We start from the raw sequence: 12,500 nt of genomic DNA, 5'->3' as shown, positions 1-12,500 counted from the left end.
TCAGACTAGCAACTTGCAAAACTAAACTAGTTAGCTGCTGTGTCAAGAGATCGGAATTAATTTCATTCTTGCTCTCAGAATAATCCCACCCTCATATTGTCAACTATTCCGGCGAATCACCCATCCCGATACATACACACTCCGTTGGAATGGGTTCAGTCAGGAGTGAGACAGCCACAGTGACCAGGCCGGTGATGATCCACAGAATGCAAGAGAAGTGAAGGTAGTGCACGTTTCCCACGGTCAGCTTCACCAGCTCGGGCCGGGGGTCAGGGTCGCCTGTGGAGGAGGAGGGAAATATCGTCAGAGCTTTCGGTGTTTGAGCGAAGGAACAAGAGCTTCATGATCTATTGGCAAGTACGGTTCGGTTACCCCCATTTTCTCATTCTTCCTGTTTCGCAATGGCGACAATTATCCCAGGTCTTACATTGCTAGAAATGTTGCAGGGAGTCATTCAGTTGTTATTAGCGTTGCCAGTGGATATCATCTGCATATAGTTATAGCTACAATGCCAGGTAGTTAATCAAAGTCTCACAACCTATACCATTGATATACCACCGTACTACAGTTGCCACACCTCATAATATATCAAAACCACTTGTTCTTACTGAATCTATAGATATCTAATGATATAAGATACCCTCTTCAACATTAACAAGATAGGAATTAGAGCAAGAGGAAGATCAAAATCTGGCCTTAGAGAGACGCCGTACTTACTAGAGCCACAGGGAGGGATGGTGTACGAGAACTCGATGATAAAGCGCAGCATTCCGATGATAAGACCAATCATAAGACCCCAAAATGCGCCCTGCAAGTGTCACAACAGGGGGAGAAAGTCAGTAATAAAAGTGACCAAAATAGTCATAACAATTTCACACACACACAAAGTCAATTATAAAAAGTGACCAAAATAGTCATAATAATTTCACACACACACAGAGTCAATAATTAAAAGTGACCAAAATAGTCATAATCATTTCACACACACACACACACACACACACACACACACACACATAAGTCAATAATAAAAAGTGACCCAAATAATCATAACAATTTCACACACACAAAAAAAAAAAAAAAAAAAAAAAAAAAACTAGAATACCTAAATCTATTGTGGAAAAAGTGTCGTTGTATACTCACAGGCTCATTCGTCCTCGGCCAGAACATAGCGAGCAAGTAAACAGCACAGATGGGCGGCGCCAAAAAGGAGGAGATGGCTTGGATGTAATGGAACAGCTGGGAGTTGCCGGTGTTTCTGAAGGAGGAAGGAAGGGGATGCATTTATTATTAATAACGTAGATATACATAAGGAGACGAAAAGAATAATTCAACTTGCATCATGTTTTATGTATTGTGCGAGTGTAAAGAAACGGAGGGTGGGAAGAGCGGGAGATGAGTTAGAGAGATAGAGAGAGAGAGAGAGAGAGAGAGAGAGAGAGAGAGAGAGAGAGAGAGAGAGAGAGAGAGAGAGAGAGAGAGAGAGAGAGAGAGAGAGAGAGAGAGAGTGAGTGAAGGAGAGAGAGAGAGAGAGAGAGAGAGAGAGAGAGAGAGAGAGAGAGAGAGAGAGAGGGAGAGAGGAGAGAGAGAGAGAGGAGAGAGAGAGAGAGAGAGAGAGAGAGAGAGAGAGAGAGAGAAAGAGAGAGAAAAAGAAAGAGAGAAAAAGAAAGAAAGAGAGAGAAAGAAAGAAAGAAAGAAAGAAAGAAAGAGAGAGAAAGAAAGAAAGAGAGAGAAAGAAAGAGAAAGAGAAAGAGAGAGAGACACTCACTGAATAACGGGGATCCATATGACGGAGACGCCGACGAGGGCGAGCACGAAGGCGCGACCCACGAACAGGAGCTCGGCGTCAGAGGGCTTGCCCGAAAAATTGCCCCACTTTATCTTCCGCCGGAACAGCATCCACACATCCATCGTGAAAATGGTCGAGGCGGAGTTGAAGATCGACGTGAGGGAGGACATGAGGGCCGCCATCATCACCGCCAGCATCAGCCCCGCCATGCCTGCGATTGGACTGAGATTAGACTGAGGCCTGCGATTGGACTGAGATTAGACTGAGGCCTGCGATTAGACTGAGATTAGACTGAGGCCTGCGATTAGACTGAGATTAGATTGAGGCCTGCGATTAGACTGAGATTAGATTGAGGCCTGCGATTAGACTGAGATTAGACTGAGGCCTGCGATTAGACTGAGATTAGACTGAGGCCTGCGATTGGACTGAGATTAGACTGAGACCTGCGATTGGACTGAGATTAGACTGAGACCTGCGATTGGACTGAGATTAGACTGAGACCTGCGATTGGACTGAGATTAGACTGAGACCTGCGATTGGACTGAGATTAGACTGAGACCTGCGATTGGACCTGCGATTGGACTGAGATTAGACTGAGGCCTGTGATTGGACTGAGATTAGACTGAGATTAGACTGAGGCCTGTGATTGGACTGAGATTAGACTGAGGCCTGCGATTGGACTGAGATTAGACTGAGGCCTGCGATTAGACTGAGATTAGACTGAGGCCTGCGATTGGACTGAGATTAGACTGAGGCCTGCGATTAGACTGAGATTAGACTGAGATTAGATTGAGGCCTGCGATTAGACTGAGATTAGACTGAGATTAGATTGAGGCCTGCGATTAGACTGAGATTAGACTGAGGCCTGCGATTAGACTGAGATTAGACTGAGACCTGCGATTAGACTGAGATTAGATTGAGGCCTGTGATTGGACTGAGATTAGACTGAGATTAGACTGAGGCCTGCGATTGGACTGAGATTAGACTGAGGCCTGTGATTGGACTGAGATTAGACTGAGACCTGCGATTGGACTGAGATTAGACTGAGACCTGCGATTGGACTGAGATTAGACTGAGATTAGACTGAGGCCTGCGATTGGACTGAGATTAGACTGAGACCTGCGATTCGACTGCGATTAGACTGAGACCTGCGATTGGACTGGGCTTAGACTGTGACCTGCGATAGGACTGAGATTAGGCTGTGGCCTGCGATTGGGCAGAGATTAGGCTGAGACGTGCGATTGGACTGAGATTAGACTGAGGCTGCGATTGGACTGAGATTAGACTGAGAAGGCCTGCGATTAGATGAGGCTGGATTGGACTGAGATTAGACTGAGGCCTGCGATTGGACTGAGATTAGACTGAGGCCTGCGATTAGACTGAGATTAGACTGAGGCCTGCGATTGGACTGAGATTAGATTGAGGCCTGCGATTGGACTGAGATTAGACTGAGGCCTGTGATTGGACTGAGATTAGACTGAGACCTGCGATTGGACTGAGATTAGACTGAGATTAGATTGAGGCCTGCGATTAGACTGAGATTAGACTGAGATTAGATTGAGGCCTGCGATTGGACTGAGATTAGACTGAGGCCTGCGATTGGACTGAGATTAGACTGAGGCCTGCGATTGGACTGAGATTAGACTGAGATTAGATTGAGGCCTGCGATTAGACTGAGATTAGACTGAGACCTGCGATTGGACTGAGATTAGACTGAGATTAGACTGAGGCCTGCGATTGGACTGAGATTAGACTGAGATTAGATTGAGGCCTGCGATTAGACTGAGATTAGACTGAGACCTGCGATTAGACTGAGATTAGACTGAGATTAGATTGAGGCCTGCGATTGGACTGAGATTAGATTGAGGCCTGCGATTAGACTGAGATTAGACTGAGACCTGCGATTGGACTGAGATTAGACTGAGACCTGCGATTGGACTGAGATTAGACTGAGATTAGATTGAGGCCTGCGATTAGACTGAGATTAGACTGAGGCCTGCGATTAGACTGAGATTAGACTGAGGCCTGCGATTGGACTGAGATTAGACTGAGATTAGACTGAGGCCTGCGATTAGACTGAGATTAGACTGAGGCCTGCGATTAGACTGAGATTAGACTGAGGCCTGCGATTAGACTGAGGGCTGCGATTGGACTGAGATTAGACTGAGGCCTGCGATTGGACTGAGATTAGACTGAGATTAGACTGAGGCCTGCGATTAGACTGAGATTAGACTGAGGCCTGCGATTAGACTGAGATTAGACTGAGGCCTGCGATTAGACTGAGATTAGACTGAGGCCTGCGATTGGACTGAGATTAGACTGAGGCCTGCGATTGGACTGAGATTAGACTGAGGCCTGTGATTGGACTGAGATTAGACTGAGGCCTGCGATTGGACTGAGATTAGACTGAGGCCTGCGATTGGACTGAGATTAGACTGAGGCCTGCGATTGGACTGAGATTAGACTGAGGCCTGCGATTGGACTGAGATTAGACTGAGGCCTGCGATTAGACTGAGATTAGATTGAGGCCTGCGATTGGACTGAGATTAGACTGAGGCCTGCGATTAGACTGAGATTAGACTGAGGCCTGCGATTAGACTGAGATTAGACTGAGGCCTGCGATTGGACTGAGATTAGATTGAGGCCTGCGATTGGACTGAGATTAGACTGAGGCCTGCGATTAGACTGAGATTAGACTGAGGCCTGCGATTGGACTGAGATTAGACTGAGGCCTGCGATTAGACTGAGATTAGACTGAGGCCTGCGATTGGACTGAGATTAGACTGAGGCCTGCGATTGGACTGAGATTAGACTGAGGCCTGCGATTGGACTGAGATTAGACTGAGACCTGCGATTGGACTGAGATTAGACTGAGACCTGCGATTGGACTGAGATTAGATTGAGGCCTGCGATTGGACTGAGATTAGACTGAGGCCTGTGATTGGACTGAGATTAGATTGAGGCCTGCGATTGGACTGAGATTAGATTGAGGCCTGCGATTAGACTGAGATTAGACTGAGGCCTGCGATTGGACTGAGATTAGACTGAGGCCTGCGATTAGACTGAGATTAGACTGAGGCCTGCGATTGGACTGAGATTAGACTGAGATTAGATTGAGGCCTGCGATTGGACTGAGATTAGACTGAGGCCTGCGATTAGACTGAGATTAGACTGAGGCCTGCGATTAGACTGAGATTAGATTGAGGCCTGCGATTAGACTGAGATTAGACTGAGGCCTGCGATTGGACTGAGATTAGACTGAGGCCTGCGATTAGACTGAGATTAGACTGAGGCCTGCGATTAGACTGAGATTAGACTGAGGCCTGCGATTAGACTGAGATTAGACTGAGGCCTGCGATTGGACTGAGATTAGACTGAGGCCTGCGATTAGACTGAGATTAGACTGAGGCCTGCGATTAGACTGAGATTAGACTGAGGCCTGCGATTAGACTGAGATTAGACTGAGGCCTGCGATTGGACTGAGATTAGACTGAGGCCTGCGATTGGACTGAGATTAGACTGAGGCCTGCGATTAGACTGAGATTAGATTGAGGCCTGCGATTAGACTGAGATTAGACTGAGGCCTGCGATTAGACTGAGATTAGACTGAGGCCTGCGATTAGACTGAGATTAGACTGAGATTAGACTGAGGCCTGCGATTGGACTGAGATTAGATTGAGGCCTGCGATTAGACTGAGATTAGACTGAGACCTGCGATTAGACTGAGATTAGATTGAGGCCTGCGATTAGACTGAGATTAGACTGAGGCCTGCGATTGGACTGAGATTAGACTGAGATTAGATTGAGGCCTGCGATTAGACTGAGATTAGATTGAGGCCTGCGATTAGACTGAGATTAGACTGAGGCCTGCGATTGGACTGAGATTAGACTGAGGCCTGCGATTAGACTGAGATTAGACTGAGACCTGCGATTGGACTGAGATTAGACTGAGACCTGCGATTAGACTGAGATTAGACTGAGACCTGCGATTGGACTGAGATTAGACTGAGACCTGTGATTGGACTGAGATTAGACTGAAATTAGACTGAGGCCTGCGATTGGACTGAGATTAGACTGAGATTAGATTGAGGCCTGCGATTAGACTGAGATTAGACTGAGACCTGTGATTGGACTGAGATTAGACTGAGATTAGATTGAGGCCTGCGATTGGACTGAGATTAGACTGAGGCCTGCGATTAGACTGAGATTAGACTGAGGCCTGCGATTAGACTGAGATTAGATTGAGGCCTGCGATTAGACTGAGATTAGACTGAGACCTGTGATTGGACTGAGATTAGACTGAGACCTGTGATTGGACTGAGATTAGACTGAAATTAGATTGAGGCCTGCGATTGGACTGAGATTAGACTGAGGCCTGCGATTAGACTGAGATTAGATTGAGGCCTGCGATTAGACTGAGATTAGACTGAGACCTGCGATTGGACTGAGATTAGACTGAGGCCTGCGATTAGACTGAGATTAGACTGAGACCTGCGATTGGACTGAGATTAGACTGAGGCCTGCGATTAGACTGAGATTAGACTGAGACCTGCGATTAGACTGAGATTAGATTGAGGCCTGTGATTGGACTGAGATTAGACTGAGATTAGATTGAGGCCTGCGATTAGACTGAGATTAGACTGAGGCCTGCGATTAGACTGAGATTAGACTGAGACCTGCGATTAGACTGAGATTAGATTGAGGCCTGTGATTGGACTGAGATTAGACTGAGATTAGACTGAGGCCTGCGATTAGACTGAGGCCTGCGATTAGACTGAGATTAGACTGAGACCTGCGATTGGACTGAGATTAGACTGAGATTAGATTGAGGCCTGCGATTAGACTGAGATTAGACTGAGGCCTGTGATTAGACTGAGATTAGACTGAGACCTGCGATTAGACTGAGATTAGATTGAGGCCTGCGATTAGACTGAGGCCTGCGATTGGACTGAGATTAGACTGAGACCTGCGATTAGACTGAGATTAGATTGAGGCCTGTGATTGGACTGAGATTAGACTGAGATTAGACTGAGGCCTGTGATTGGACTGAGATTAGACTGAAATTAGATTGAGGCCTGCGATTAGACTGAGATTAGACTGAAATTAGATTGAGGCCTGCGATTAGACTGAGATTAGACTGAAATTAGATTGAGGCCTGCGATTAGACTGAGATTAGACTGAGGCCTGCGATTAGACTGAGATTAGACTGAGGCCTGCGATTAGACTGAGATTAGATTGAGGCCTGCGATTAGACTGAGATTAGATTGAGGCCTGCGATTAGACTGAGATTAGATTGAGGCCTGCGATTAGACTGAGATTAGATTGAGGCCTACGATTAGACTGAGATTAGATTGAGGCCTGCGATTAGACTGAGATTAGACTGAGGCCTGCGATTGGACTGAGATTAGACTGAGGCCTGCGATTAGACTGAGATTAGACTGAGACCTGCGATTGGACTGAGATTAGACTGAGGCCTGCGATTAGACTGAGATTAGACTGAGACCTGCGATTGGACTGAGATTAGACTGAGACCTGCGATTAGACTGAGATTAGATTGAGGCCTGCGATTAGACTGAGATTAGACTGAGGCCTGCGATTAGACTGAGATTAGACTGAGGCCTGCGATTAGACTGAGATTAGATTGAGGCCTGCGATTAGACTGAGATTAGACTGAGGCCTGCGATTAGACTGAGATTAGATTGAGGCCTGCGATTAGACTGAGATTAGATTGAGGCCTGCGATTAGACTGAGATTAGACTGAGGCCTGCGATTAGACTGAGATTAGATTGAGGCTTGCGATTAGACTGAGATTAGATTGAGGCCTGCGATTAGACTGAGATTAGACTGAGGCCTGCGATTAGACTGAGATTAGGCTGAGGCCTGCGATTAGACTGAGATTAGACTGAGGCCTGCGATTAGACTGAGATTAGGCTGAGGCCACTAGACTGCCACGAGTGACCAAGATCAGCGACACTGAACTTGCGCTAAACGATAGTGTAAAAAAAAAAAAAAAAAAAAAAAAAAAAAAAAAAAAAAGAGAAACATAATTTTTGAAATTCCACAAGCTTATCAGGCCGCTAACATTCATCAACTCATCAACTCCTGCAGGACAAAAAAAAAGCGATGCGACTCATCATCCGTATCGAATCTTACCCGTAGGAAGCAGGTTGAGGACCAGCTCCACGTATGCAATATTGGTGCATCCTCCAGGACTCCCGCAAATCTTGACGCACTCCTCAGGATCGGCACAAGCCACGCGCTCAGGATACAGGATGCGGGCAGCCATTCCCGGGAACACCAGGAGCCACAGAGGCAGGAACTTGAGGTAGGATGCGAGGATACAGCCTGCCTTGGCGTGGGTCATGTTCTTACTGGCAAGAGTCCTTTGTACGATGACCTGAGGGAGGGATTACGCGGTTGTGTAGCTGTGCCATATACGCCGGTTTGGAGTGCTCAGTCTATTTCTCTTTCTCTCTCTCTCTCTCTCTCTTTCTCTTTCTCTTTTCTCTCTCTCTCTCTCTCTCTCTCTCTCTCTCTCTCTCTCTCTCTCTCTCTCTCTCTCTCTCTCTCTCTCTCTCTCTCTCTCTCTCTCTCTCTCTCTCTCTCTCTCTCTCTCTCTCTCTCTCTCTCTCTTCTCTCTCTCTCTTTCTCTCTCTCTCTCTCTTCTCTCTCTCTCTCTCTCTCTCTCTCTCTCTCTCTCTCTCTCTCTCTCTCTCTCTCTCTCTCTCTCTCTCTCTCTCTATATATATATATATATATATATATATATATATATATATATATATATTCCACGGTAACTGAAGGGACATCCAGACACTACTTCACCTTAGAATTATGAGCATAACTTCATGAAAACAAAATTTATTTCAATTATTGATATGAATCTTTTAAAAGCAGATATAAACTAACAATAAGCATAATTTTTAACATAAATTGAGATGAGAAAACAAAATGGTAACTAATGGGGCAGAAAATGTCCCCCGATTTTTACCTGAGACTAGATGTCATGCTATTTCTATGAAACTCGACATCAGTGAATAAAAAGAAAAATAAATCATATTGGAAATGGCCTTTTGACAACACATTCAAAGGGGCGATAATCCACATCAACCACATTTCATGCAAGAACCATCTGTCTGGGTAACTGATGGGACAAAATTATAGTCGGAAGTAGATATGGTGGATCTTTGAATCAGAGGAAATCAGTAAATCTTGTAGATTGTCAACATGCGGTGGTTTCCAAGATGGCTGCCAGGTCACATGACCACCCAAGGGACATCAATCTATTTGCATAAATTCACCCATTTCATTTTGAAATGAAATGTCAAAATTGGCTAGTAGGGTGCATTTTACATGGAATGTATACAGTATATATATATATATATATATATATATATATATATATATATATATATATATATATATATATATATATTTATATATATATATATATATATATATATATACATATATATATATACAGTATATATATATATATATATATATATATATATATATATATATATTATATATATATATATATACATATATATGACGAAGAGAAGTTCGTGCTGTCACCATTAATGAAAGAGGAAAAAGGATGACATTTAGACCGCCATATCTTTTCGGTTAATTCCTTATAGCTCTAAATTTTGACTCGTTTTTGTAACTATTCACTTATATCTGTTTATCTATAGTTCCTTTATTCATATCTATATCTATATTCAACCATATCCTGATTCATCAAATATGAGAAGCGGTAGAAATAAGAAATATTTATATTTATCCTTAATATTCCCAATCTCCTCTTTTTATATTCGGTATTTTTGTTTCTTTTACTGAGCTCCTTCTTAGACCATATTCACCCCATAAATGATACACTTTGTGTCGATAAACTGAGAAAGAAATGTAAGTATGAGTACAGTGAGTAGGGATGAGAAAGAACGTAAGTATGAGTACAGTGAGTAGGGATGAGAAAAAACGTAAGTATGAGTACAGTGAGTAGGGATGAGAAAAAACGTAAGTATGAGTACAGTGAGTAGGGATGAGTACGTATGAATACAGTCTGTACCTGGTCGGTGCACCAGTACCAGATGGAGTTGATAGTGAGGCCAAATATCATTCCCGTCCATGGATAGTCGGACAGACCGGGGTGGATTGGGTGCAGGAGAGACAGGTAGTATGGCGACGGTTCACCACAAGTCTTATTCTGACTATCCGTTGCGCGGAGGCTCGCTCGCGAAAACGGGTAATCCTCCACCAACTTCGAGAGTCCGCCCACTGCCGTAAAGGCTGAAAACAGGAAAATACGATGAACTTCACGTGAAAACTTCGTCATCGAGCTGAACACATACGAAGTGGAAAAAGATCACGAGGTGTGGATCATAGGTATGGTATAGGTATGGTCATAGGCCTATAGATCATAGATCATATAGATCATAGGTATGGTCATAGGCCTATAGGTCATAGATCATATAGATCATAGGTATGGTCATAGGCCTATAGATCATAGATCATATAGATCATAGGTATGGTCATAGGCCTATAGATCATAGATCATATAGATCATAGGTATGGTCATAGGCCTACGGTTATGAAGCCATCATGAACAACTCACAGCGGACCATGAGGACGAATGCCCCGACCACCATGAGGATGGTCTGCACGAAGTCGGTCCACACGACGGCCGACAGCCCGCCCGCGATGCAGAACACGGCGGCGATGGCCAGCAGGATGAGGATGGAGAAGTACAGCCACTCGGACGAGTTCTTGTTCAGCGCCAGCTGGATGAACAGCGCGCCGGCGTACAGGTCGGCCTGGGGACGGAGGCTTGTGATGAGGGTCATTAACACGACAGGACTTCCGTCTCAATTAAATCTCAGTTATATCGTTACTCTACCATTTGTTTATTAGCTTGTTTGATATATAGTTTCATACACACCTACAGGACATATATAATATGTATATGTGTGCGTGCGTGCGTGTGTGTGTGTGTGTGTGTGTGTGTGTGTGTGTGTGTGTGTGTGTGTGTGTGTGTGTGTGTGTGTATGTGTGTGTGTGTGTGTGTGTGTGTGTGTGTGTGTGTGTGTGTGTGTGTGTGTGTGTGTGTGTGTGTGTGTGTGTGTGTGTGTGTGTGTGTGTATGTGTGTGCATATGTATATAAACACATCAACACACACATATATATATATTATATAAATAAATATATATATATACACACACACACATATATATATACATATATATATATATATATATATATATATATATATATATATATATATATATATATATATATATATATCTCTGTGTGTGTGTGTGTGTGTGTATATACACGCACAAATAGCAGGCCTTACTGAAATCTTGGTAAAAATGTAGAGCAGCAGCGCCAGGAACGAGAGGTAAACTCGAATCCTTCTTCCTCCGAATCGCTGCTTCAGATACTCCGGCATGGTATACACACCTGAACTCATGTAGACTGGCACGAACAACCAGCCCAGAAGCATGAGGATGTAGATAGCCTGAAGTAGCGAAGGAGAAATGGTAGGGGATTGATCATTATATCGTCTAATATTAGTTTTGCTGATTAGCGATCAGTAGATTATTTGTGCAAATATAATATATTCTACGATAGATTTATTAAAGTAAGATTTATTCTAGGCTTTTGATATATTTGCTTGTTTACTTAGGTGTGGTACTTTTTGTATTTTCATGAGATTTTCGCTAATAAAGCACAAAAATTATCTTTGCATGAGGGTAGACTTTTCACATTACTGGCGACTGAATAAGGTTAATATTCAATGTGTATTACAAAAGTAGTAATGAAAATAGATATTACGCAAAGCCTCATTGTTTTTTAAAATTAAGGGTTATTACCATAACTTAACACAACTTATTGATTTTACATGAATTACCTATTTGATTTATCTAGGTATGGTTACGTAACATTGCATAGGAAACAAGGGAAATGGTAAATGGTATAGGAAACAAGGGAAATGGTAAATGGTAAAGGTTTTCTCTGAAGAAACCGCTTGCCGCCCATCAAAATGTTAACAAATTCGAACGTATGGCTCTGACTGCGACTAAATAACTTTAACAGCCTTTAATTAGCAGTTATAGTAAGAATAACTAAAAATATACATCCAGTACTTATACGTTTATATTTATGCCTATATTTTCCCTATATATAAAAACTAGGTAAATTCAGTTTCTTACGGGTTTAAAAATAAGTGTAATGCAAGCCAAAGGATTCAAACAATTATTTCTCATCCATTTACCAAAGCTACTTATGATGGCATTTGTTTTATATCTTTATTTACGAATTGGAGTCATATGTTATGCTTATCATTATATTCTTACTTCATTTTTACATATATTTTGCTATAAAACATCTTTAAGAAACTCCTTAAACGGCCGGATGAGAATATATGAAATTTAATAAAAAATATATATATTTGGCATCTTCGTCATTCGGCGGTATTTCGCACATGCGTGTGTATGTATAGCTACCTATTGAAATAATACGCAATACGACAGCGAATGATAGAAAATAATAACCAATAATTGCAGATAAAGACATTGCAGACAACGCCTTATTTACCTAACGACCCAACAAACACGAATTTCATAACTCACACTCTGTTCGAATCCCGCGACCCCATCCCCAAAAAAGGAAAGAAAGATAAATACCATAAAATTCCTAAAAATAACA

The 12,500-nt window shown here is 43.1% G+C and overlaps 1 protein-coding gene across 1 annotated transcript in view; it reads right to left on the bottom strand.

Annotated features, from left to right (window-relative positions):
* Positions 1-12,500, bottom strand: part of LOC122247815 (sodium/mannose cotransporter SLC5A10-like) — a 23,665-nt gene that overhangs the window by 1,629 nt on the left and 9,536 nt on the right. The window contains exons 4-11 of the mRNA XM_086543120.1: positions 11,146-11,310; positions 10,407-10,605; positions 9,861-10,081; positions 7,943-8,186; positions 1,769-2,000; positions 1,144-1,258; positions 718-808; positions 137-279 (exon numbers count right to left, since the gene is read on the bottom strand). Of these exons, the coding sequence (XP_086399246.1) occupies positions 137-279; positions 718-808; positions 1,144-1,258; positions 1,769-2,000; positions 7,943-8,186; positions 9,861-10,081; positions 10,407-10,605; positions 11,146-11,310 (1,410 nt within the window). The remainder of the gene's footprint in view (positions 1-136; positions 280-717; positions 809-1,143; positions 1,259-1,768; positions 2,001-7,942; positions 8,187-9,860; positions 10,082-10,406; positions 10,606-11,145; positions 11,311-12,500) is intronic.

This window comes from Penaeus japonicus, unplaced genomic scaffold, assembly GCF_977035675.1.
Source record: "Penaeus japonicus unplaced genomic scaffold, GWHDUDI00000001_assembly GWHDUDI00000013, whole genome shotgun sequence".
In the NCBI taxonomy this organism is placed as follows: Eukaryota; Metazoa; Arthropoda; class Malacostraca; order Decapoda; family Penaeidae; genus Penaeus; species Penaeus japonicus.
This window is presented reverse-complemented; position numbering and strand designations above follow the sequence as displayed.